The following is a 26,766-nucleotide window of genomic DNA, read 5'->3' as shown; positions in this document are numbered from 1 at the left end:
CCTCCCAGCCCCTCTCCTGCCACGCCCCAAGGAATTGCCTTGTGGAGTGCAGGCACTGTCAATAATTACCCAGCTTCATTATCCAGCCCCTGCAGGGTGAGCACAGGGCCAGGGTGAGGAGTGTGGGGGCTTGACCCTGGCACCACCAGAGCCCCTGGCCAGGGCTTGGCTGAGAGAGGGGAGGTGGTGAGACTCTCTCTGGGGTCTGCAGCACTGTGGGACAGTGACACTGGTGTCCTGCCACTCCTGCCAGCTCTGCCACTCTTGTCACCCCCACCAGCTCTGCCACCTCTGTCATTCCTGCCACACCTGTATCCCTGCCAGCCCTGCCACCCCGCCACCCCTCCACTCCTGCCAGCATTGTCACCCCTGCCACCCCTCCCAGCCCCTCTGTGCTGCCAGTGGGTACAGCTTGACACGGTGACTCTGGACACCCCCAGCACCATGGGGTCTCCCTGCACCCGCCCTGGGGCACTCATCTGTCCCCATGGACCGGGGTGCCAGGGCAGCCCCCTGCCTGTACCAGGGCCAACGAGTGCTGCAGCCTCCCAGGCAGCAGGTTTGGGTTTCCATGGCAACATCCAGGATCCCGCTTTATGGGAGATGAATCAGGAGCTATATATAGGCATTCAATGGGGGTGCAGGTAGTGTGCCCTGTCTGTGTCCTGCACTGGTGGCAGTGTCCAAGGGCCAGCGGGGCCACCCCACTGAATGTCTGCCCACACAGGGACAGTCTGGCACCCGTGCCCTCACTCGGGGTGATGGCAGCATCCCAGAGCCCAGCTCAGTGCCACCCCCAAGGCTGGGTCTGGGGTGGCCCCTGCCCCGCTGTGCCAGGCCCCAGTTTCTGTCCTTTTGGTGAGCTTGGTCACACCCTGCCCCAGGAGATGTCACCTCCCCAGGAGCATCTGCTGGCACAGGACTGGCATCAGCAGCGCACAGCACGTGGTAGCAGCATGGCACAGTGCCCGGCACATGGCACAGCATGGTGCGTGGCACATGGCACATGGAACGTGGCACATGACAAATAGCACATGGCATGACATGCAGCACACAGCATGTGGCACATGACAATGCACATGGCACATGGAACACAGCACATGGCATACAGGATACAGCACATGGCACACGGGATACAGCACATGGCACATGGCACAGACACATGGGGCATGCAACACTGCATGACACATGCCACGGAGCACATGGCACACAGGACATGACACATGGCACACAGTATGTGGTGCATGGCACATGCCACACAGCACATGGCACACAGTATGTGGCACATGATGCACGACACATGGGACACTGCATGTAGCCCATGGGACATGACACATTACAGCACGTGTCACAAGGTACAGGCACGGGATGCATGGCCCATGGCACACATCATATGGTTGCGTGGCACAGCATACATGGACACAGCACATGGCACATGGTACACCACAGGTCACGTGGCACACAGCACACATGGTACATGACACTCAGTAGGCATCACATAGCATGTGTCACAAAGTATATGGACACGGTGCACAGCCCATGGCACACATCATACAGCACATGGCATGTGCTGTGTGACTCACAGCACACAGCACGTGGCAGTGGCTGTGTGCAGGGCAGCAGGGCCGGCTCCGTTGCCACCTCCCTCAACTCCGTGCCCTGGATTCAGGGCTGTGGCACAGCAGGGGAGAGCCCACTCCGGCACATGAAAGCGGTGGCTGCTCCAGCGCTCAGAGCTCTGGTGCTCCCAGCACACTGCCGGCTATAGACACCCAAAATGTGGGGGCAGCAGGGCGAGGGGTGCCCTTGGCTCTTGTCACCAGCCAGGGTGGCATCGTATCACCACAAGGGGACACAGACAGCACCCAGGATCTGCCAGTCCCTCTGCCCACCCCCTGCTAACCCCCAGGGAGGGTGGCACCCAAAGAGCATGAGGATGGGCACAGGGGTCTTGCTTTATTGTGGGAGTCATGCAGCCTCCAAACATCACAGTGACAGAGAAGCGGGGACCAAGAGGACCAAGGGGACAGTAGGGATGGAGTGGGAACAGGCTGCAGGGCACGGAACTCCAGAAGTGGGCAGTGCCTGCTGGGGACCCCGGAGCAGTGCAGAGGGTGTCCAGCACCGGGGGGCTGGGACCTACCCCGTGTCCCAGCTGAGGGGGCTGTGGCAGGGCTGGGACTCACAGGGACCCCGTCTGTCCCTGTGCCACAGTGGGGGGAGCTGGGGATCCTCACTGGGGGTAGCCAAGACTGGGGTCGGGGGTCCCTTACTGAGGCGACCCAGTGCTGGGGCTGGGGGCACTGGGGGTCTCTAACTAGGGGAGCTGAAGGTGGAGTGGGGGCTGGGAGTTCCTCACTGGGGGAAACTGAGGTTGGGTTGGGGGCAGTGAGGGTCTCTCACTGCGGGGAGCCAAGGCTGGGGTCGGGGGTGGGGGGCCGGGGGCAGCGCGGGGGGAACGCCTTGTAGCTGTAGTACTCCACCACCTGCTTGGGCACCTCCGCCAACACGCACTTCGCCAGGGCTGTGGGTGACGCCTGCGGGACACCGCGGGACACCGGGGTGAGCCGGGGCCATGTGACACCTGCCCGCCCTGCCGTGCGGAGCAGCACCCGTGGGCACCGGCTCCCTGTGCCAGGATGTGGGAACGAGAGGGGACCGGAGGGGATGGAAGGGACGGGAAGGAACCGGGGAGGACCGAAGGAAACAGAAGGGACAGATAGGGACGAGGGGGACGGGAGGGGAGGAGAGTGGATGGGAGGGTACGGGGGCGGGACGTGAGGGAATGGGGAGGGACAGGAGGGGAACGGGAGAGGAATAAAAGGGACCGGAGGGGACGGGAAGGGGCAGGAGAGAACCAGAGGGCATGGGAAGAGCTGGGAGGGGCCGGTAGGACCCCCGCCTGCCCCACTCACGTTCTTGAACTCGCGGAAGGGCACGAACTGGACGATGTCGCGTAGGACGGGCTCGCCCTTGGGGGAGCGCAGGACACCGTCGTCGCCGTCCAGGATCTGCATGTCGGTGAAGTCGGCGTTGCCTACCCCGACGATGATGATGGACATGGGCAGGTAGGAGGCCCGGACAATGGCCTCCCGCGTGTCTGCCATGTCTGTCACCACCCCGTCCGTCAGGATCAGCAGGATGAAGTATTGCTGGGGGGACAGGGAGATGCTCTGGGGGAGTTGCCTGGCCCCACACGGGAGCACCCACAAGTGTCACAAGCATGTGGGGGTCTCAGCCCAACCTGGTGCCCCAGTGGGACCCACCGACGCTTCCTTGGTCCGCTCCTCATCGGCCGCCACACGAGCCACCTTGGTGATGATGGGAGCCACGTTGGTGGGGCCGTAGAGCTGGATTTTCGGCAGGCAGCTCTGATAGGACTCCACAACACCCTGAATGCCTGCGGGGGTGTGAGAAGTGAGAAGGGACACCCTGGCCATGGACTGGACCCTACTAGAGCTGGACTTACCCTCACACTCATCGTTGTCAGGGTTGAAGTTGATGGCGAAGTCGTGGGAAACCTGGAGGGCAGGAGGGGAGGGTGCAGCTAGTGCCCACCCCCCACCTGCTGAGCCCCACCAGTGCCAGGGCCTGGGGTGTCTGGAGGAATGAGCACATCCCTGGAGTCCCACAGGGCCCTGGCGCTCCGACCACCTCTCACCTCATACTTGGGGGGATCCTGGCACCAAAGCCCAGAGCTGAGAATTTCTTATCGCTGCAAGGGAAGGGGTGTGAGGAGCTCTGGTGCCAACAACCAGGGCATCTGACCCCAGGGTGGCCATCACCATGGTGTCTGGCCCTGGGGAACCCATCAGAGTGACCAACCTGTCATAGTCCTGGCAGATCTCACCCACAGCAACCAGTGCCTTGAGGTACTCGTTGGGCTGGTAGGGGTTGATGTAGTGCAGGGAGCAGCTGTTTCGGGGGTCCCCGTTGGAGGCTGTGAAGTCGATGGCGACCTGGGGTGGAGGGGAGGCAGTGAGGGTTCCCCCAGGGAGAGCTGAGCCACCAGCATGTCCCTGCTGGGTGGGGTGGGGGACTCTGCTCACTGTGAAGTGGATCTGGCAGCCGCCCATGATGTAGTCCAGGAAGGAGTAGACCCTGTGGATCTTCCAGAGGGACTCGCATCAGCTGGTCCTGCCCCACACTGGCCCACGGAGCCAGGCATGGCTTGGCTCAGCACGGAATGCAGGCACTCACCTTCAGGTCCAGCAGCACCACAACCCCCGAGTTCTTGTAGTTGCGCTTCTTGATCTTGTACTTGGGGTTCATGCAGTCCCACTGCACCTGCGGCACACGCGACACCCGCGCTGCCTGCAGCCCCCACCCTGGGACCCCCATCCATGGCACCCCTCAGGCCCCCCCATCCCATGGCTCTGCATAATCGTGACCCAACAACCCCATAACATTGCGGCCCCATAACCCTGCAGCCCCCCATGGCTCTGCAGCACAATGACTCCACAGTCCCAGAACACTGTGGCCCCATAAAAACACAGCCTCACAGCTCCATGTCTCTGCAGCACAGTGATCCCTCAACCCTGAAGCACCATAACCCTGCCTCCCTGCAGCCCCTCAGCCCCACAATGCTCCAGCCCCATGATGCCATGACCCACAGCCCCATAGTTCTATAACCTCATAACCCCACAGCCCCATAACCCTTCAACCCCACACGCCCAGGTTGCAGCTGCCTTCCCCCACTCCCAGCCGCCCTCTGGGCTCCAGCCACCTCATTCATGGCTGATTCCCCAGAGGACCCCAAACCCACCATCCCTTCCCCAAAGAGGTGGGCAGCAGCAAGGAGAGAATGACCCCAAACCCAGAGGAGTTGCTGGGAGGTGCCTGCTGGGATGGGCTCTGCTGACAGCATACAGGGGTGACCCCCCAGGCTATCCCTGTGTCCCCATGTCCCACCTTGTTCTCCCCCATCGCCTTCTGCATCTCCTCAAAGGTGGTGAAGAACTCCCCGATGAAGTCGTGTTTGCCCCGTGAATCGTAGTCCCACACCACACCCTGCAGTTGGCATGGCTTAGCCCCAGCACCAGGGGGTCCCCAGCACTGTCCCCAGCACTGAAGGGTCCCCAGCACCACCCCTGGTACCGGGGGGTCCCTAGCACATCTCTGGGGAAGCCAGGGTACAGGTACCTCTGGGGAAGGGATGGGGGTCCCCATCTCCCTTCCTCACCCTCAGCTTCCTCTTCTCCTCACAGCTGCAGAGTGAGTTGAGAGACACCTTGAAGGGCTCCCAGACAGGGCTCAGGTTGTTCTTCACCACCTGTGGGACAGGGAGCTCAGTAGGGCTGGGGAGGCCCCAGGGTGGCTGTGGGGCAGCCGAGGGACTGGTCCTCTGGGGCCTCACCTCAGTGCGGTACACGAGCTGCTCGCTGCGGTCGTCGTCGATGCGGTAGATCTCCAGGAAGGGATCCGACTTGCTGAAGAGGTCCTGGAGGAAGAGGAGGGGACAGAGCACTGCCTACCCTGCCCGTCCTGCCCCATGTTCCTCCCAGCACCTGGCTCACCTTGTCATCCAGCTTCTTGGCGCGGAAGGCGAGCTCCACGTAGCCGTTGTTCCCTGAAATCTCCTCAGAGATGATCTGCGAAGAGAGGCAGCCGCGGGGTGCTCAGCTTTGTCCCCTGCCCCCCTGCCCCCCACCTCCCTGTGGTGCCCTGGGAGGAGACAGGGTGCCACGTGCCTTCCCTGGGGCAGCAGGAACCCCCCGTGGCCAGCAGACGCCAACAGGGACTCTGAGCCCTCCTCACTCCCAAGAGCCCGAGGGGCTGCAGGGCTGGATGGCAGTTCAGACAGGAGGAGGGGCACTGGGGACCCTCCATACGCCCCAGCTCAATGGTACCCACAGCTCAGTGACAGCCCACTGATCCAGCCCAGATGTCCCAGCTTGATGCCTTCCCAGCATCCCAGTCCAGTGCCACCCATGTGTTACCCTGGGGTGTTACCCTAGGGTTCCAGGCTAGTGTCACCTCAGGGTCCCAGTCCCTTGTCAGCTGTGCACCCCATCCCAATGCCACTCCAATGCCCCAGCTTGGTGCCACCCCAGGGTCCCAGCCTGGTATCTCTCCAGTGCCCCTGCTCAGTGCCACACCATTGTCCCCCCCCAGTGCCACCCCCAACCCAGGCTCGGTACTCACCGTGATCGTGGACTTGCCTGCGAACTTCCCGTACTTGAGGAACAGCGGCTTCGTCACCCGTTTCTGCGCCACGATCTGCGAGAGCCCAGGGTCGGGGAGGGGACACCATGGAGGGGGTCCCCGGGTGGGGGTCCCCGGGCTCACCTGCCCCACGGTGCACTCCATGCCCCCCAGGAAGTCATCGTCGTGCGTGCCCACGCCGGCGTGGCCGTGGCTGTCGTACACCTCGAACCGCAGCTTCTGCACCTCCTCGAAGTAGTAATCGACCGTGAAGATCTTGGCAAACACGGGGTTCAGGTTGCTCTTGATCACCTCGCTGCGATCCACCTGCACGGGAATGGTGCTGGGCCGGGGCTGGGATGGGCACAGCTGGAGTTGCCTGGGCCTTGAGGTGCCAGAGCTCACATCCAGCTGGGAATAGGGATGTGGGAGCCCAGGGGGAATGGGGGTGTAGGAAGGTAGGGATGGGAGATGAGGAATGGGGGCTGCTGGAGTGGAGGATGAAGGGAGGAGGGTGCTGGGATGGTGGATACAGGGGCGAAGGATGAAAGGATGTGGGATACAGGGATGGGGGGTGCTCAGACGGGGGATAAAAAATTAGGGAATGAAGCGATGGGAGGGTGCAGGATGAAGGATGGTGGGATGAGAATGCAGGGACAGGGAATACAAGGACGGGGGAAGAAGGGATGGGGTGTGCCAGGAAGGACCAGCATGCCTAGACATTTCCCCACGCCCAGTGAATGGCATTTGGAGGAGCCCCATGCGCCCTCATGGGTTCCAGCCCTGCCAGCCCCAGGTCCTGCAATCTCCCCTCTCTCCAGACTCCCCATGGTCATCCAAGGGGTACTCTAGCTCTGACTACACTTTGCCACGGCTGCACTGGAGCAGAAGCAGAGGTCTGGTGCCAGGATGAGCCCCTGTGTCCCCACCCTGGGTGGCCATAGCTGGGGGTCACCAGCCCACAGCCCCGTGGGTGCTCAGCAGGTCCCATCCGTGCTTGGCAGCAGGTGCTGAGCAGTTCCGAGCCTCCCCCATACCCATCCCTGTCAGTGTTGACTCAATGGACACATCCTGGACAGGAACTCTGCCAGCCCCTGGCCCCTGCCCACCACCTCTCCAATCTAGCACATCTGCTGAACCTGCACCACTGCCACACTGCCAGGGCCACCCATGTCCTCCTATGTGGGCACTGCCACACCCTCACCCCGGGGAGATAGGTTTCAGGCACCCTGAACCCTCCAGCACCAGCTGCTGCCACAGGGTCCGGGGCTGTCTCAGCGCTCAGTGCCAGAGCCAGAGTCAGCCACACCTCAGCTGGGGACTGGGCTGGCAGGGACAGGGAGGGAACAGGGCATGGAGTCACCTTTTGTAGGATGTATGGCACAGCACAGCATCGCGTGGCATAACATGGCATGGGACACGGAGTGTGGCACGGTGGGGTACAAGGGTCTGGCACCGCATACACACGGCAGCTGGCACGGGGCCACTGTGCCGCCCTGGTCCCTCGCTGGCTCGAGCGGAGTCGATGACACGCCGAGGGATTTAGCGCTAAATCCTCCGGCTGAGCGGCCGCGATTAGCGCGGAGCTGCGGGCGCCAGCCAGAGCTCAGCGTGGGGAGAGAGGGAAGAAGCTGTGCCAGCCCCAGCGCCATCCCAGTGTCTGCCAACTCCAGTGCCAGCCTCAACACCAGCCGTGGCTCATGGGGTGACCAGGGATCCCCACAGCAGGGCTCACGGCTGCGGTGCCAGCTCTGACTCCCTCTGAGCTGCCCGCCCCACACAGGATGACACCAGCCCACCAGCCCTGAGCCACCCCAGGGATGGCCGTGGTGTCCCTTGTCCCTGTCCCAGGGCAGTGGAGCTGTGCTGGAGCCACCGTGGGCACCCCACCCCAGCCCTCTCCCCAGTCCTGCCACAGCCCTGGGGGGCTGGATCTGACCTGGTGTCAGCACTGACCCCGTGGGCTCCTGGGTGCCCCACAGTGCCCTGCCCTGCCCTGTGAGCCTCATGTTCTGTGCCCTGCACTTGGGCACCCTGTGTCCTGCACCTTGTACTCCTCACTGAGCTCTGCACTGTGCATCCAGCAGCCCCTGTGTGCACCCTGCACCCTGCTCTGCACCCTGGTCTGAACCCTGCACCCTGCTCTGCACCTTGCACCTCATTCTGCACTCTGGTCTGAACCCTGCACCCCATTCTGCACTCTGGTCTGAACCCTGCACCCCATTCTGCACCCAGCACCCTGTTCTGCACCCTACACCCAATTCTGAACCCTGCACCCCATCCTGCATTATCTCCTGCACCCCACTCCGAACCCTGCATCCCGCTCTGCACCTTATTCTGCTCCCTATGCTGCATTCTGCACCCAGCACCCTGCTCTGAACCCTGCACCCCATTCTGCACCCCGCCGTGCACCCTGTGCCCCGTTCTTCACTATCTCCTTCACTATCTGCTATGGACCCTGCACCCTGGTCTGCACTCTCTACCCAATTCTCCATTATCTCCAGCACTCTGCTCTGCACTCTGTACTCCGCTCCCCACCATCTCCTGCATCCCACTCTGCAGCCCCCCGTGCCCATCACCCTGTGTCCAGCACCCACCCACGTGCACCCATCACCCCTTGCCCAGCCCCATCATTTCCCTGGTGCCTGCCCTACCCACTGTGGGGGGTGCTGGCAGTGCCCCCCATGCTCCTACCTCCATCCACTGGCCCTGGGACTGCATCAGGAGCAGGACGCAGGGGTCTGACTTGTTGAGGGTGTCTCGGTCCAGGAGGTGTTTACAGCTGACCCGCAACTCCACCTTGGAGAGCACGGCCAGCGGGGCCTGCGGACACAGCTCGGGCACGGCACCCATGCCAGTTGGGGCACGGGGGGCGGCCGACCGGGCCGGGGGGCACGCAGCCCCGTGGGCGAATGGCATCAGGGCCGAGAGCGGCCGCTGCCTTCAGTGCCGTCAGGGGGCTGGGCAGGTGATCGTCATGCCCGGGGCTCGGTGCCCCGTGGTGTCAGGGAGGTTCCTGGGGGCAGCACAGGGGTGGGGTGCTCCGAGGGTTGGAGGGACCCCACAACCTCCTCTGGGGCAGGGTGGTTGGGTCCAGTCAGGATGGCTCCGTGGGACCCTACAAGGCATCAAAGCACAGTGGGGTGAACAGGACCTGGGGCACTCTCGTGATGCTGCCCATGTACCCTCAAGTGCCAACCAGACCCGTGGGCTCTACTGTGGGGGGTTCACCCTCCAGCTCCTTGGGCTGACCAAGGGTCCCACAGTGCCACTCTTGGCTCTGCCCCAGCCCCACCCCAGGGACAGGATGTGTCCTGTGGGGAAGTGGGACCTGAGTGGGGCTGGGTGGCTGTACAGGACTGGGGTTGTGTGGGCAGCCCTGGGTACCCACTTTGGGGTGCCTTGAGTGGAGTTGGGGAGCAGAAACACCCCCCTGTCCTTTCAGGCAGCAACCCCCAGCCTGGACAGGGCTCTCTGGGAGGGCAGTGGGGACACCAGCTCAGTGTCCCTGTCGCCAGGTGATGGATCCCTCTGAGGCTGGTGACACCTAGCCAGGTGATACTGCATGACGGGGTATAGAGGGGCTCTGCCAGTCCCAGCCCAAGCTTGTCCCCCACCTGCAGCCCCAGGGGTGGTTGGCTGGGACAGGGGCAGGTGCAGAGCAGCCCCTTGCCCACCTCTGCCCCCACATGCCCAGCCCGGCCAAAGTTTCCTGGTGCAGTCATGCATTGCCCAGGCCCTCCCTGGCACTTGGCTCTGGTGCCCCCAGCTCCGGGGGGCATCATCCCCCTCCCAGGATCGCAGGCACTCCTTGGCATCCATTGCCTAGTGAAGGGGGCACCAGGTCCCACCCTGCCCATCGTCCCCCTCACCTGGGTGTTGGTGGCCTGGGCTCTGCAGGCGGCCGGGCGAGGGCTGGGGTCGGTGTGCCAAGGGGAGCCGGTGTGCCAGCCGTGCCGGTGTGCCAGCCGTGCCGGTGTGCCAGTCGGAGCTGCTGCCGTTGCCACCTCCACACAACTGACTCAAGCTGCAGTTTGGGAGTGGAGCCCTAAGAGGGAGATGGATGACAAGCTCTGTTAACTGCCTCGCTGCCAGCACCAGAGCAGAGCCCACCCATGGGCACTGGCGCTGAGTGGGGTCCCCAGGGTCCCCGGCATTGCTGGCTGTGCCAAGTGCTCCTACTCCAGGTGAGACCCCTGTGGCACAGACACAGCCCCTTGCCCTCCCCAGCTGCTCCCTGTGGCGTACCAAAGGCCATCCTGGTCCCAGCCCTCTACATTCTAAGCCAAGACCCCAAGCACAAGGGTGGGGTGCCCCAAACCCACCGGGTGCCCTCCCCACTTGCTGGAGGACCCAGACCCACATTCCATGCACATGGAGTCCCACCTGCCCCATTCCCAGCCTGAGACCCCCACCCACCCCTGTCCCCCCAGTGCTGCAGCACTGTCAGCTCAGCTTTATGAAAGATGATGTAATTAGCCCAAATTTGGAGGGATTAAAATGCAGATAGGGCTAATGAGCAGCAGGGCACTGCAGGGCCGGGACTTCAGGAGCTAATCCCCAGTCTGCCTGGCAGAAATAGGCCACTCTCTCTTCCACTTCCCCCCCAGCCCCTGGCACGGCCCAGGAGGGCAGGAGGCACCAGACACACAGTGGGACATGAGGTCCAGGCAGAGGGGCCGGAGGGACAGGCAACAGTTGGCACGGCACAGGCAGCACCACACCAGGCATCTCTTGACTGTGTTTGAGCAGCCCGCAGGCCATCCAGGTGTGCCAGGGCTCCAGCACCGAGTGCTTCATCCCATCCCATCCCACCCCATCCCATCCACATTCTCTCTCCAACCTGCTATGGCTGCACAATGGCCTCAGATACAAGTGCTCCCAGAGCAGTTCCAATCCCACTGACACATCCTGGTGACCCATCAGCCTCCCACACTGGGACAGGCAGAACCTGGGACCCCCAACAGCAACAAGGATGGGCCAGAGCCACCCAACCCTTCTCCTGGGCTTCTCTGTGACGCCACTTGACTGAGGGATCACAAAACCGCTTGTGTTGAAAAAACCACCAAGATCAGAGTCCCACCTGCTCCCCAGCACTGCTGAGGCCACGACAAACCGTGTCTCCAAGTGCCACATCTACCATGGAATGGCCTTTAAGCCATGAAGAAATGGGTGAAGGGTCCTCAGAACAGCTGGGGCTGAGCTGAGGGCCAGGCAGGGCAGCACAGTCCATCCCTGAAATTCTGCTCCATAGAAGCCCAGCTTAGGGGCTGCAACACATCTTACTCCCCTTGTGCCCCTTAAAAAGCAGGGAAGTCCCCTCTCATGTGGGCAGCACTGCCCAGCACCCAAAGGTGACACCCACCACGACACCCCACCTTCTAGAGCTCTGCCTCATACGGAGGCATGGAAATCATTAAACCTGGAATACCGGTACGGAAGGGGGAGCAGACAAAGCTTGGCACAGAGGGGGTACCCCCAAAGCCCTTTGAAGTCAGAGCAGGAGGGAGCCCAGACTGCAGCCCTGACATAAGGCAGAGGAGTGGGCACAAGGCAAGTGTTTCACAAGCTTTTGGAGAACTTTGGAGACTCCAAGCACAGCAAATGAGGTTTCCCACGCTTGAACACATCCCCGCACCGACACCGGCACAACTCCACTTGGTACATGTGCCCCAAAAACACAGCACACCCGTCTGTCTACGGCTTTTTATTGACAGTTCTGGGGAGAACAGTTCATTTCTTCTTCTCCACATCCTGCTCCGCTGCTTCCTTGGCGCGCTTGGCGCGGATGCCGAAGAGGCGGGCGTTGGCCCGGGCCATGCGCAGGCTGGCGAAGGCCTTGAAGTTCTTCTCGTCTTCTGAGATGACACGGGCCTTCTCCCGCTTGAACACCTGGGGGAAAGAGGGAGTGCCAGACAGTCAGGCTGCACCTCGGGGAAGGAGCTGAGGCTTTGCACAGTGATCTCAGCGAGGAACAGAGCACTCGTGCCACCTACAGGCCCTGCCCTCGGCTGCTCCACCGGGAACAGTAGCACAGCCGCACCCGCACCGAGCACAACGGAGCAGGGATGGAAACAAAGCACCACAGGAAACGTGAGTCAGGTTCACAGAATCACAGGATTGTTCAGGTTGGAAAAGACTTTAAGAGCATGAGTCCAACTGTCAGCTTGGCACTAGAAGCATGTTCACTACTAATCACATCCACAAGTACAACATCCACATGTTTATTGAACGCTTCCAGGGACAGGGACTCCACCACTGCCCCCAGTAGTCCCAGTAGTTTCAATGCTTTATACCTTTTCCATGAAGAAATTTTCCCAATATTCAACCTGAACCTCCCCTGGCACAACTTGAGGTTGTTTCCTCTCATCCTGTGACTTTTTCCCTGGGAGCAGAGCCTGACCACCACCCAGCTCCACCCTCCTGTCAGGGAGTTCTAGGGAGCAAGTAGAGGTTTGTGGCATTACTGACAGCAGCTCTGGGAAGCAGTGATGATTTAGGGACAAATGCTGACCACAGAACCTGCCTGGGCACCCCCACCCAAGCTGCAACCCAAAGTGCCCCCAATTTCACAGGTATGAGTTCTCTCAAAGGTTTATTCCTGGGTTTTTTTTTTGATCCAGGAGGGGCAGTGTCCACAGACACAGTGCAACAGCAAGGAGAGAACCCTCTCCACAGAGTTCAATCACATTTATGTCACAGAGAGAATATGATTTAATTACACTTACATTCTTGATGGGCATAACGGGTCCTGTGAGCTGAGTGGCCAATTTGAGTTCCTCTGGCTGCACAAGGAGAGGACAGGAATGTTAAAAAATCAGAATTTAAACTTTCTCAGGTTAAAATCTCAGTTAAAAGCACAGCCTGTACACAGGTACCCAGCTTAAACACGGTGCTAACGATCCCGATGGAAGATTTAGCACCAAATGGTAACGAATCCAGCATTTCATTTGGCACAGATGAGCTGCATCAACAGCCCACGTTGTGCTTGGATCCGGCCGGAGGAGCAGCGGCCTCTCAGCTCTGCCAGCTGGAAAAGCTTTGACACCAACTGTGTCATTTTCAGTGTGACACAGAATCACAGAATCGTTAAGGTTGGAGAAGACCTCCGAGACCATCCAGTCCAACCTGTGACTGATCCTCACCTTGTCGCTCAGCCCAGAGCACTGAGTGTCACATCCAGTTCCTTGGACACCTCCAGGGATGGGGACTCCACCACCTCCCTGGGCAGACCCTTCCAGTGCCTGACCACCCTTTCCAGAGGAAATTCCTCCTGATGTCCAACCTGAACCCTCCCCTGGCACAGCTTGAGGCCATTTCCTCTCATCCTGTCCCTTGTTCCTCGGGAGCAGAGCCCGACCCCCACCTGGCTCCCCCCTCCTGTCAGGGAGTTATAGGGAGAGCGAGAAGGACCCCCCTGAGCCTCCTTTTCTCCAGGCTGAGTCCCCACAGCTCATTTATACCCAACATGCTCCTCAGCAACTCCTTCTAAGGCTGATTTCACCTTCTTGTAAAAGCGTGTCATCAGACAAAAACGATTGAAAATTATTTTATGTAGTTAATTTCCAGCAAGCAAATCTGAAGCAGTATTTCAGATCAAGGCCCTTCCTCCCTGCTCTGAAAAGGGAGAGATCCACTACAATTAAGCAGCTTGGAGCTGCCAGGCTCCCCAGAAGATCTGAGGACAGCCTGAGCACACCGCTGTGTTCCATGGCTCGCTCAGCCCCGCGGGAAGCGTGAATCCACTGCCAGCAGAGCCAAGGAACACAGCTCTGCTCTGATCTCGGAGAGCTTTTAATGGAAAGCATTTTTGAATGTCAACAGCAACTGCCTTCTGGAGCCTGCCTGGCACGGAGCCACTCACAGAGCCTGTCCTTCACCCTTCCATACGGCTGGAGAGAATTTTCAGGTGGAATTTTCAGCTACTCTTGACAATTTAGCTCCATAAACTAAAACTCAACTGGCTGGGCAAGGACCAAAGCACCAGGAATCTGCCCCAAACCAGGGGAGCAGCCCCTCAGCCAAATGCCTGACCCAGTATTACTGTGACCCACAGAGCCCTGTTACACTCAACCCTGCCAGGCCAGGCCTTACGCTGGGCTCTGACCCACGCTGCATCCAAGGGCAGGGCTGCTCCCCTTGGTGTAATGTCATGGAATAGGTTCAGGAGCTCTGCACACCAGGATAGAAGGATGGGATGACACTAAACCTCCCAAAGCGGGGCCGCAAACAGCCCCTGTGACACAATTCCAGCAGCCAGGTACTCACAGAGCTGTCTCCCTTCTTGGGCATGGCCGGCTTCCTCGGGAAGAGGATGAGCTTGGAGTGGTACTCCTTCAGCCTCTGCACGTTGGCCTGCAAGGACTCGGTGGACTTGTTCCGCCGCCGGGGATCCACGGAGATCCCGATCGTCCGCGCAAACTTCTTGTTGATGCCAGCGAGCTGAGGGGAGAGAGGGAGCGGTGTCAGCATGCCACAGCTCCCAACAGCCAGGCAGGGCTCCAAGCAGAGCCAGCATGGGACACAGGGTCTGGAGAAGGCTTGGCATGGCTAAAGGACCACCCACTTCACCACCAAAGGGTGTCCTGGTGTATCTTAATGCTTAAAATGTTCCCCAGACTTTGGTTTTTGCAGGTGGATTTTTCTCAGGAGAGCAAAGAGCAACCCCTGAGGGGGACATTTAAACTCAGATACATACAGACAAGCATTTATGAAGTCAGGATATGGATAACTCTGGCTCACTGAATACCGTGAGCTCCATTAAATAACTATTTGTTTTAACCATCTTAAACAAAAAACTCATTTTCTGTTTGAAGACAAACAGCTGTGTCCTGCTTTGTGTTCCACCATTACCCAAAAATTAAAGAAAAGTAAGTAATGAAGCATTTGGTACCCAGAAGAACAATTTTCCTGCCTCAGCGCACCAATTTCAGTTATAAATGTTTTAATTAGACACTGAACCAGCCACAGAGGCAGCTGGTAGCTGCCAGCAAAACTGATGTGACTCCTGCACAGATATGCAGTGGGGAGTCCCTGCAGACACCCTTTAACAGCTCAGCACACCTGGGCTGGTCCCAGGAACAATTTCCTGAAGGAATGAAGGGCAGGGAATACTTCTCAGAGAGTTTCAGTGTTTTTAAACCAAATATTGAACAAGAACAGCCCCAGCTACTCCTGGAGGCTGTACTGAACAGTTCTTCCTCCTGGTACAACATCCCCTGCTACTCTTATAAGTCAGCTGAGCTCAGTTTACTTGATCTGCAACAAGAACAGTTGGCCAAAATATTTAGGATTAGCAGAACAGTTATTTCATAAAGAAACAAAGTAATTTAATGAAGACCATAACCTTCTCCCCAGGATGAGCCAGCACCACATCTGGGCATGTCACCTTGTGCAGGACAGGAACAGCAGCCAAGCTCAGACTGGGAGTTCACTTATTTAGATAAATGCTCTGTACTCACTTTAAGCTCCTCCAGGCTGAAGCCTCTGCCAGCACGAACTTTTTTGTGGTATCTGATTGTTGGGCACCGCACGATGGGCCGGATGGGCCCAGCCACGGGCCGGGGGGCGATGCGGCGAGCCTTGGCCTGGCGAGCCTTCCTCCTGGAATGTCATGGGATCACAGGATTGATCAGGCTGGAAAAGACCTTCAAGATCACTGAGTCCAACCCATGACTGATCCCCACCTTGTCACCCAGCCCAGAGCACTGAGTGCCACATCCAGGCCTTCCTTAGACACCTCCAGGGATGGGGACTCCACCATCTCCCTGGGCAGACCCTTCCAATGCCTGACCACCCTTTCCATGAAGAAATTCCTCCTGATGCCCAACCTGAATCTCCCCTAGCACAGTTAAAAGCCTTTTCCCCTCACCCTGTCCCTTGTTCCTTGGGAGCAAAGCCTGACCCCCACTTGGCTCCACCTTCCTGTCAGGGAGTTGGAGAGAGCGAAAAGGTCCCCCTGAGTCTCCTTTTCTCCAGACTGAGCCACTCCAGCTCCCTCAGCCAGTCCTGCTGCTCCAGCCCCTCAGTGTCTGTGTCGGGGTGAGGGGCCCAAAACTGATCCCAGAATTCCAGGTGTGGCCTCACCAGTGCCCAGCACAGGTGGACAGGCACTGCCCTGGCCCTGTGGCCACACTGGCACACAAGGTAGGTGCAATTGGTCTTCTGGGCCACATCAATGGGACAGTCACCAGGAACACAGCATTTCTGCAGATGCGCCACTGCTGCCGTGGGATCTCTCCGGAACCAACAGCGGGGCCACGCCGGTGGCTGGTGCTGCTCCGGAACCGCCGCTGCCATCAGAGACCCAGGGTAGAAGGAGTCATCACCGTGGTGCAGCGATTCCGGAGACGTCTCATCACTTGGCTGCGGCTGGGAAGGGCCGGCTTTGAGCATAGACCCCGAGCGAGCAGCCGGGACTTCAACGAGCGCGGCCGCAGAAGGGCCGAACACAAACCCACGGCGCTTTGGCCTCCTCAGCAGCCCCGTACACTCCGGGAACCCCCTCACGGGCCCTTCGGTCTCACCTGCGGATCTTGCGGGCGGGCTGGTTGAACCAGGTGGCCACTCTGCGCTGCCAGTCCTTGTGGAAGTGGGGCTTCAGGATCATCCCATTGCGGCTGGGCGCCATGGCTGCGGCCTGCGGACACGGGCACGGTTAGTGCGGCCCTGCCGGGGCCCCGCCTGGCCCCCAGGACACCCCGGGCCCGTGGCCCCCGACCCAGCGCGGCCCCCTGTGCGCTCCCGGGGGCTCCCCCGCGGCGCCGGGCGGGCGGATGGCGACGGATGGAGCCCCGGGCCCTCACTCACCTTCCGCCTCGCGAACGGCCACCGGAAAGGACGCGCCGGGGCGGTGCCGCCGGAAGGGCCGCGGCGGCGGCCAATGGGGAGCGCGCGCGAGCGGCCCGGGAAAGGACGGGCCAATGAGGGGCCGTGGCTTCACCTGCCCGAAGTAAAGATGGCGGCGGCTTAAAGGGTCCGCGGCCGGTGTGGGCTGGCAGGGAGGCGAGGGGCGAACGGGGCCACGGGCCCGCGGCCAAGCTGGGAGCAGCAGTTCCAGCACTGCTCGAAGCTCTCGCACAAGCCTAGCCAGACACATGCCCGATGGGATTCTCCAAGTCCCCAAACAGGAGTGTGGGGGTCCCTGTTGCCCTCTCCATCCAACCCCCTGCTCCAACATCCACCCCAGAGGGCTCTGCCGCTGTCCCCCATCATCTCCTATGTGGCAGGAGAGGGGTCGGGGACTTCCATCCATCTTGGCACTCCCGGTGCTGCAGTGGTGGGATGCAGGGCAGTGCCCTGGCAGCACTGGCATGGCAGTGCTGGTAGCACCACAGGGGCCACGGAGGGCCCTGTGCTGTCCCCCAGTGTCCCACCACAGCACCACTTGCATTGTCACCCTCTGCTCCATGGGATCAAACTCAAACGGGCTGTGAGTTACAAAATAAAATCAAAGAACACTTGGAATTTCATCTGCTGCTGGAAAAGAGAATTCAAAGAGCGAGCCTGTGAAGAAACAAATAGGTTTGGAAATTAGAAGTCCGGGCAGCAGCACAGCAAATGCAGAAACCCAGTTGTGCCCCTGCAATCAAGGGAAATTACTCCCCAGGCACTCAGAGACCCCAGGGAATGGGTCGGGACAGGGAGAACATCCTCCCCACACCACCGGGGAAGCAGGAGGCTCCAGCTCCAGGGTGACCCAGGAACGGGAGCCTGGAACTGTGACAAAGGCCCAAAGGCTGGGAGCTGTCAGAGCCCAGGCTTGGGCTGGGGTCTTCAAGGTCACAGACAGCCCCCACGGAATAACTCCAGACAATAATCCTTCCCAAAATATTAAGCCAGCCAGGGCACTCCAGGCAGCAACAATCACTTTAATGCTTTCCCTGATGAACACCAGACAGCCCTGTCAGCAGGGCCTGTTTTGCAAGAGCCACAAGGATGGAGCAGCTTTTCCTGAGGATTCCCAACACATGTACACACCTGCTTTTGCTGGATTTCCAAGAGCACCTCTCCAGCTCTGAACCAGCAGTTCAAAACAGTTTTCCCACATGTACTTGGAATCATTCTCTGCACTGCTGGTTTCTCATGTCCCACTACTGAGCTCTGTACACAGATTTTCCTTAATCTCTGCTTAGGAAACACTTGCTATAAAAACTGGATATAAATTATTGAACAGGGAGAAGGAGGCCCTTGTTCTGTACAACTCCACAGCTCTAATGAGCTTCATATGTGCCAGAACATCCCCCCAGCCTGACACATTCTACACACACGGAGGCACATTGTGGGCAGTTTATTCCAGCCAAGGCTGTTACTGTGTTGTGTTCACAGCAAAGATGCTCAAAGGTTACACAAGAGCTGCTCAGTTCAGCTCAGTTTCCCCAGGCTGGCACCCAGGGCACAGCCCTGCCCTCCTGCCATGGCACACAGCACAGCCAGAGCTGGCTTACATAGGATCTTTCATCCCTAAGCACATGTACCCTGCTCCTGTGTACCAGAAACCTTCACAGCAGATCAGACTTACCCAACTCCTAATCACCACCACCCTGCTGGGAATCAATTCTGAACTCCTGAGGAGTTCTCATTCCTGCAGGATAAAGCAAGGTGCAAATGTAGCCATCCCTTAATTTTGGGGTGACAGCAGCACAGCAATTCCCTGGTCAGTATCTTTGACTCTGGAGCTGAGAAGGGAAAGGGTCTGTGTTCCAAAGAAGCCTCCCATTCCACACAGGAGTGGGCTTCACACTGGTCTCAGGCGTGGTTCCTCCTCCTCCTCAGAGTGTGGTGGCTGGGGGGGTGTCTCCTCCTCCCTGGTGTCCTGTTTGTCCCTCTCTGCCTGCAGCCAGCTCTGAGGGGCGATCATCTTCTTGGGACCGTGGGGAGGGGGCCCGATCAGGGCCTCAATGTCATCATAGTTGATCACTTCCTTCTCCAGGAGGGCACTGGACAGCTGGAAAGGAGAAATGAGGCACTGTGAGGAACAGGGGCTCCAAACTGCCCATCTGAGCTGGTCTGAACTCTGCCAGCTCAACTCAGATCCCAACGCCTGCCCAGAGCACGGGGTGCAAATTGGTTTTATGAAAGTACATTTCCTCGGGTCAGTGGCATATCCAGTGACTCCTAGTTCTTTGCTAGGATCCACATGGTTCTGCACTGCAGAGAGAACAATGTCATTTTAAAACCAGTTGATTATTTCTTCAGAATTAGAGATTTTCAGACAGCTTTCTCATCAGTTCTCTGCTAAGACAGGACTGATAGGGTTAGGACACGTGATAAATGACAGAACTTGAAAACTTAGAGGCTTTATTTTTTCCAAATAAGGTGAAACTCTCCGACTTTCAGGAGTCAGGAACAGACTTCCAGCTGTCCCCCCCTAGATGGGATGACCCCAAAGCCACTGGAGCCAGGACAAAGTTCTCCAGGCTTCGGCACTGTTCCCAAGAGCGTGTTTGGCCAGGAACGCACAGCGTGACTGCAGGCAACAAAGCAAGCTCTTGGGAATGGGAATGAGAGCTCCAAGAACAATGAGAGAAGTGTCCCTCCTGCCACTGTCACTGCACCTGTGGCCCTGCCCAGGAGCCAAAGTAGCAGCAGTGAGACCTCGGGCAGGCCCACAGCCCTCCCTGCACACACAGTGCTAACAAAGAGCTGCCTGTTCCTGCAGCCATGGGCTGGGGGTCAGCATGAATTCCTCTCCAAAGAAGTGGAATTCTACAGCCCCTCTGGCAGCAGCACCACCCCTCTGGAGCAGCAGGTGGCTTGTCCAGCACGGAACTGCTCAATCCTGCTGACCAGACGGGAGGCTCTGGCAACTGAAACATTGACTCTGGAGATACTTTGGCTTCACTTTAAAGTTTTTCTGAGCTGAGCCTCCAGCAAACATCTGGCTGCTGTTAGATGGCAGCAGCAGGACAGAGGAGCCTGCAGAGACATCCCTGAGGATCCCTGCTCCAGAGCTGCCAGGGCACTGGCCTGGGGACCGAGCTGTCTCTGTATCACCAGAGGCCTGACACTGTGGAGCTGAAGGGGTTGTTGTTGTTATTCTCGTTTGTTTAAAAAGAAGATTTAAGGAAAATAATTGCTTGATTTGCAAAATATGCAACACTAAGTTGATCCTGATCATTTTGGATGTCATGGACTGGATTTCTGAAGGGAGGTTAAGGAGATACACAGGGTGCTGTAACTCTAGTGTGGCTCAGCCCAAACCAATGGGCACACAGCTCCTGGCATGGGTGGGGATGTGCCAGGGTGGGAGACTGGTTAGGGACTATCAGGATACAAAGTGGAGGAGGCAAAGCTCTACTTTTGCAATGAGGATTCCTTGGTGTATCAGGTGTCAAGGAGGATGTACAAAGGAGGTTTTATCAGGTATCAGGGAGGTGAAAACTGCCTGGAGTCACCAGAAAGCAGGAACCAGCCCCAAATCAGCCAAGGTGACAGGTCCCATATTCCTTCACCAAAGCCAGAAAGTGTCCACTCGATTGCTGGCTTGGCTTCCCAAAATCAGTCACTGTCTGCTCTCCAGGAAATTCCACTGTCAAGAGGCAAGCAGAGAAGTGCAGGTGAGGGACATAAATTCCAGCTTTGATCACTTGCATGAAGCACTCCCCCTCCTCTACCCTGCAAACACCAGCTGGTGTGAGGAGGCAGCTACTCAGTGCTGGGAAAGGCACACATTCCTCCCCATGCCTGCTCTGAATCCGGGGGATCCACATAAACAGTCACTTGTTCCCAACACTCCCACTACGAGACTTTCTAGGAGAGAGACATTGCAACAGCTGAGCTACAGAGCACAGAAAGCAGCAAAGCAAAAACCACCAGTAGAAAAAACCCAAAACAACACACAAAATCCCACACAATCCAACTCACTGTTTGCAGCTTGTCCCTGTTCTCCAGTAAGAGCTTTTCCGTCCGCCTGTAAGCCTGAGCCACTAGGACTTTGGCTTCCTGGAAGAAACAAGAAGAGAGATTTGGGGTGTAGGTGGCAACAAACACAACGTGTGGCTAAACAAGGAGAGCTCTGAGGGATGGAATTTGCAAACTGAGCCAGAACATGGTTCCCATCCACAAAAACTATGGATAAACTGGAAAAAGGCCCAAGGAGTGCTGGTGATAAGGGGCAGTGAACTCCTGCCCTAGCACAGCTCTTCAGGGCAGTCGTAGCTGATGGGAAATGCAGATTAAGGCTGCCCAGGAGCTAAAGGTGCAGCTCAGCACAAATCCCAGGGAAGCACAACCAGTGCCTCAAACAAGAGCTTTTTTGTTTCCAGCTTTTTGATTTTTCAACGAAAACAATGGTTTTTTTTCCCAGCATTGAGGCCCAATTTCCTGTCAAAACAGGCTGATTTGCAGTCAGTCCAATCGTCATTTTTGTTAGATCTGATGTAGGAACTGCAGACATTTACACTGTGCAGCTGAGACTGTAACACACAGATTTCTTGCCATCTAACTACTGCCTAGCAGAAGTTACTGGGCTGAACTCACATCCAGGTGGGATTCTGCCTGTTCCTAAGACCTCAAGGCAAAGACCTCACACAGCCACACATCAAGTAAGTGCTCACCTGTTGAAATCCACTACTCAGTAACCTACAGCAGAATGTAAATTATTTGGGTGTAAGTCACTTGCATTGTTTCACTGAACTGCAGAAAGCAAAAATCAAAATGAACCATTTAACCCAGGGTGGCCTTACATGGTCCATCATTTGCTGGAGGCCCTGGCTGAAGGGGCGTCGGCCAATCCCAGGGGCACTCTCCAGGTCAGGGAAGGAGAGCTGCCCGATGCTGGGCACCATCCCGTACTGCTTCACCATGGAGTAGGCGATCTTGGTCACCTTCTTCAGGTCATCCTGTGCTCCTGAGCAGGACAGACACACGCACACAGCGTTTGCCAAGGACCAAAATACACCATTTGGCATTTCTTCCTCCCAGCACAGGAAACCTCCGTCCTGTGCTCAGAGCACCCTGGACCTCCACCTGCCCTTGCCAGCCTCTGGTTCCTCACCTGTGGTGACCTTGTTAAAGGTGATGGCCTCAGCCACTCTGCCCCCCAGTGCCATACACATCCTCTCCATCAGCTGCTCCTTGGTGAACAGGTACTGCTCCCTGGGCAGGATCTGCGCGAACCCCAGCGCCGCATTTGTCCGAGGGGCTATGGACACCTGCGACACAGAGCAGCTCCCTCAGCTCACGGAACAACACAGCTCCCCACTGCAACAGCACAGGGAGGGCCCCTACACTCCCAGGGAAGTTTGTCCATAGCTATGGACAGGCTGGCCTACAGGGACACAGCCGAGGACCACAGTGTGTCCCGATTCCTGCACAGAAGGCTCTGCCTGCACACACTTTCTGCTTAAGAAATGCAAAGGAAATTATCCTTAAGAGGAAGCCAGAGAAATCCTGAGATTTAGGAGTTGCTTTGGAGCGTATAAGCCAGAGTTCACTGATTCTGCTCCAGAATCCCTGAGACTACCTGCAAAAAGAAAGTCTTCAGAAAAATAACAACCATTTCCCCCACCCATTAAGCGAGAGTAATTAACACCAGTTCTGCTTACACAATGGGTCATTCAGAGTGAATGTGCTGCTGGTAGTCAGCCAAGGAACTGTCAGCCTTGTCATTCCACTCCCCAACCCCATCCCAGCATTCCGGCTTTTGGAGATGTGCATGGATCACATCCCGGGGTGCCAAAGAGGCCTTTCCCTGCAGAGAAGGGCTCCAGGCAGAGAACCTCCCAGTCTGAAAAACACAGCTCCCCAGCAGTACCAGAGCAATTCCTGCAATGGGAGCTTTGCTGGCTGAAACGTGCTGGGTGAGGGATCATATATGGAGCAGCCTGGAAGTGCATGACTGAGCAGCAGCACCAGGAGACAGTTGCTTCTAATTTTTAACTGCAAAGCTTCTCCTATAGCTGGTTAATCAGCTTTGCACCAGTACTATCATCAGTGGAGCCTAATACTGGATTTCTCTACAGCAAAATCTAGGGACATGGTTTACAGAATCACAGAATCATTAAGGTTGGAAAAGCCCTCCAAGATCCTCAATTCCTACCTTTACCAGCCCACAACCACTGTGTGAAGTGCCACGCCCAATTGTTTTTGAACACTTCCAGGGATGGTGATTCCAACACTTCCCTGGGGAGCCTGTTCCAATGCTTAACCACTCTTCCAGTGAAGAAATTATTCCTAATATGCAACCTGAAGCTCTCCTGGTTTAATGGTGGGCTTGCCAGTGCTGGATTAATTAATTCTGTGATTCTCTATTTGCCATTTATTTTGCTGCAGTATCACTGTTGGGGTAACACAGCAGAATTAAACACAAGTACCACAAAGTAATCTGGGGCAGTGGAAGCCCTCAGGACTCCCTTCTGTCCCAGTGACCAGTTCATCACACTCCTCCTGGCAGTGGAAGTACCTTCATGACGGCCTCGGTGTGCTCCAGCAGCCACCCAACCAGCGCGTGACCGGATTCATGGAATGCCACAACCTTCCTCTCTTCTGGTGACAAGATCTTACTTCTTTTGGCAGTGCCTGTAGGACGCAGACCAGGATTTGATAAGGTATCAGAAACAGGTGTAACCAGCAGGGCATAACCTGGTCCAGCTCAGTGCACAAGCTCACACAGCCTGTGGCTGAACAATTTGTGCTGAACTTGGCGAGGGAGGGGAAGCAAACCCCCTTTAATTACAAGCTTGGAAGTGGAAAGCAATCCATGCTTGGAATTGCTTGAAAACACTGGCAGAAATTTTCCCCCTTCTCCTCCTTACAACAGATTTAATCATTAGATAAATGATTTGACATTTGATTCGATCACAGCTCAAGAACGCGAAGCTCAGTCCTGTTCCCAAGGACAGATCTGCAACAAGGCAGCTTACTCTTTTTCTTGGAAAAAAACCAAAACAACACAAAAAAACCCAATAACAAAACCCAGAACGAGTCTCACACTGATTTTGCTGTCTTCAGTCCCTTAGGCAGAATATAAGAGAAATGTTGCATTATATATATGAAGTCCCAGTTGAGAAAATTGTGCATTAAGAGTGTCCAAATCAGCAAAAGACCAAGAGTAGACACAGAAATCCTTCCCCAGAGCCTGGAAATGTCTCTGATTACACATGGCATGCTCTGTATGAGCTTATTCCCAGGCTCCTGAGAACTAGCAAATGAAGCCATATCTCACACTTAATCCTTCCTCCAGAAAGGTGATTTTTGAAAGTGTCTATTTTCCAGGTTGGCAGAGCAAGTCCAAAAAGGATTAAAAAAAGAAAGGTGAATGGAAGTAGAACTTCTGGCATGTAGGAAAAATAAGTACAGAACACACAGCATGTCAGGCACTGTATAGAACATACAGTTCAGAATGTTGGATGCAGAAAGATCCCAAGACTTCCAGGCCAGTGTCCCCACACAGAGCCCAGAGCAGCAGAGGGGAGGGCAAGCAGTCAGGAGCAGTATTGTACAAAGCTTGCTTCATGTCTTGGAAAACAACATTCTATTAACATGAATTTTTAAACAAAGTCAAGGGCTTTATTAAACAAGGAAACAGCAAAATTACTGTGGCAGATCTTGTAAAATTACTGCTCAGGGACCCTGGAAGCTGCTGTGCCCTGCAAGGCACGATGGAACAACAGATTAATTGCTACTGCCTTGATTTGCAGCAGTCAGTTCCTACCCTGCCTTTAGCAGCATGTGAGCATGGCCCTGTATGGCTCTTTCCACACAAAGATGCATCTTTACTCTCTCTAAATTTATATATATATATACATACACACACTTAAAAAATTCTGGAAGCATTCCCACATCAGCCCACTGAGGGAGGGACCGGGAGAGACCGTGTTCTTCACAACAGCACACAGTGTGCCTACAAAGATTATTGCTTTTCCTACATAAAGTAATCTCCAGTAAGGAAAGTTCCCTGAAAGCCTGTACTTATCACATTTATGAGACAAAGCACCCAGAAAGCAACTCTGGTGCATCTCTGCTGGCCTTACACAAACCTCTCCAAGAAAATAGGCTCCATCCTCTAATGCCAAGCCCTAAAAGCCTCTGTGTGCTCCACAGGTTCCTTCCCTCACTCCCAGGAGACCTAACTAACTGCTTTCTGTTCCCAAACTAAAAACACAATGGGAACTACCACAGAGAGAAGTTCTTGCTCCTCCCTTACAGCAACACAAAGCTTTAAGGCTGACAGGGCCTCTGGACTTACAAAGTTCCCTTTTGATTCCACCCCACTGTTATTAAAACCAGAAGCTCCTAATGGAAAGCACAGTAATATCTTCTTTCTTTCTTTCAAGAAAAGCTTTTATAGGAACTGAAATGCCCTCTAGATTGTGAAACCCAGCAGCATTCCTACAACATGGCAAGGGTACACTTAATAGAGGAGCCTGGGGGGTTGTTTGGGGTCTTTTAGACTCAGTCTACAAAAAATAGCCAGTCCTGGTAATACGAGAGAATCTGATTAAGCAACAAAAAGACTCTGTGGCCTCTTACACACCCCAGAGCCTGAGTGAGGCCAGGCAGCTCAAAACTGCCAAAGCCCATGTCCTGCAATGCCCCACCACATGAATCCCAGGGATCCTTTCTGCTGCCATCCCCTCTGGTCTTCCTTGCTTTTTACTTTATCTTCCAAGTGTGGGAAACCAAGGCAAGGCTGGAATTCAGAAAGAAAAGCCAAGTGAATCCCTACAGGTCTGATGCTTTCACTCCTGCAGATGGGAAAGTAAAGCACATCTTTACAAGAGAAAGTGGTGTCAGGACAAGGGGGAATGGTTTCCAACACAATGAGAGGAGTTTTAGATGGGATATTAGGGAAAAATGAGTGGTAAGGCCCTGGCACAGGTTGCCCAGAGAAGCTGTGGCTGCCCCATCCCTGAAAGTGTTCAGGGCCAGGTTGGACAGGGCTTGGAGCAGTCTGGTCTAGTTGAAGGTGTCCCTGCCCATGGCAGGGGGTGGAATGAAACGAGCTTTAAGGTCCCTTCCAACCCAAACCATTCTGTGATTCTATGACCTTTGCTGTGGCTTGATGAGAATTTCTGTGTTACAACTCCAGTTGTCTCACTGTCCACTCCTGGGAGCTGCTGAGTACAGGCTGGGATTCCTGTTTTTACCCAAAGCACTCCAAGGGTTTTGTTTTTCAGAGACAGGTGAAACTTTCAGGAATTTCTCAAAAAACTAGGAACTCTTCAGGCATTTTCTGATAAAGCAAACGCTCAGGCCTCAATTCCAAGATCAGGAAATAAATGACCCAGCACAAACATCCTGTTCCACATGCTCCACTAGAAAAGCACAGAATGGCAGTCTGTGTGCCCAGCTGCCCTGGGAATGACACTGCAGCCTGGAAGCAGTTCAGTGTCTGCTTATGAAAACCACAGCCTGGCTCCAGGGCAGTTCAGCCTGAAACCCACCACATTCAAATCCCTCAGGTGAAGTCAAGAGTTCTGGGAACTCTTTTCCCTTCCTTACAATACACTGCTACAGGGAAATCTCCAGAGGTTCCTCTCCTGGCAATGGCACAAGTGGCAAAGAAAGGCCACAGGATGTTCTCAGAGGGAGAACAGTGCTCCACTGTCTTGCCATTTATTCTGCCAATTCATCAAAGCCTGGGCTTGGAGGCCAGAAAGAAAAATCTCTAATTTCTTG

At 56.4% G+C, this 26,766-nt stretch overlaps 3 protein-coding genes across 4 annotated transcripts in view; all 3 read right to left on the bottom strand.

Moving 5' to 3' along the window:
- Positions 1 to 1,931: 1,931 nt before the first annotated feature.
- On the bottom strand, positions 1,932 to 10,192 carry CPNE7 (copine 7). 2 transcript variants are annotated; one of them, XM_032701258.1, is made up of 16 exons: positions 10,017 to 10,192; positions 8,839 to 9,262; positions 6,289 to 6,471; positions 6,145 to 6,219; positions 5,517 to 5,591; positions 5,357 to 5,440; positions 5,183 to 5,272; positions 4,912 to 5,010; positions 4,201 to 4,287; positions 4,050 to 4,109; positions 3,826 to 3,959; positions 3,662 to 3,715; positions 3,470 to 3,521; positions 3,267 to 3,400; positions 2,916 to 3,152; positions 1,932 to 2,537 (listed from the first exon to the last, which is right to left on the bottom strand). In XM_032701258.1, exons 2-15 carry the CDS (start codon positions 9,061 to 9,063, stop codon positions 3,134 to 3,136), a joined length of 1,371 nt encoding a protein of 456 aa, XP_032557149.1. In that variant the 5' UTR covers positions 9,064 to 9,262; positions 10,017 to 10,192; the 3' UTR covers positions 1,932 to 2,537; positions 2,916 to 3,133. The 2 variants fall into 2 exon arrangements, with proteins under 2 accessions (XP_032557149.1, XP_032557148.1); XM_032701257.1 differs by having other exon boundaries at positions 6,145 to 6,471.
- A 1,644-nt stretch (positions 10,193 to 11,836) lies between these two features.
- Positions 11,837 to 17,015, bottom strand: RPL13 (ribosomal protein L13). Its single transcript, XM_032701273.1, has 6 exons — positions 16,954 to 17,015; positions 16,671 to 16,783; positions 15,606 to 15,747; positions 14,413 to 14,586; positions 12,873 to 12,929; positions 11,837 to 12,036 (listed from the first exon to the last, which is right to left on the bottom strand). Exons 2-6 carry the CDS (start codon positions 16,772 to 16,774, stop codon positions 11,878 to 11,880), a joined length of 636 nt encoding a protein of 211 aa, XP_032557164.1. The 5' UTR covers positions 16,775 to 16,783; positions 16,954 to 17,015; the 3' UTR covers positions 11,837 to 11,877.
- A 979-nt stretch (positions 17,016 to 17,994) lies between these two features.
- SPG7 (SPG7 matrix AAA peptidase subunit, paraplegin) overlaps positions 17,995 to 26,766 on the bottom strand; it is a 28,041-nt gene continuing 19,269 nt past the window's right edge. The window contains exons 13-17 of the mRNA XM_032701236.1: positions 23,549 to 23,664; positions 22,142 to 22,298; positions 21,831 to 21,994; positions 21,010 to 21,087; positions 17,995 to 19,090 (exon numbers count right to left, since the gene is read on the bottom strand). Of these exons, the coding sequence (XP_032557127.1) occupies positions 18,881 to 19,090; positions 21,010 to 21,087; positions 21,831 to 21,994; positions 22,142 to 22,298; positions 23,549 to 23,664 (725 nt within the window). The 3' untranslated portion in view covers positions 17,995 to 18,880. The remainder of the gene's footprint in view (positions 19,091 to 21,009; positions 21,088 to 21,830; positions 21,995 to 22,141; positions 22,299 to 23,548; positions 23,665 to 26,766) is intronic.

The sequence above is a fragment of the Chiroxiphia lanceolata genome, chromosome 13 (genome assembly GCF_009829145.1).
Source record: "Chiroxiphia lanceolata isolate bChiLan1 chromosome 13, bChiLan1.pri, whole genome shotgun sequence".
Taxonomy (NCBI): Eukaryota; Metazoa; Chordata; class Aves; order Passeriformes; family Pipridae; genus Chiroxiphia; species Chiroxiphia lanceolata.
This window is presented reverse-complemented; position numbering and strand designations above follow the sequence as displayed.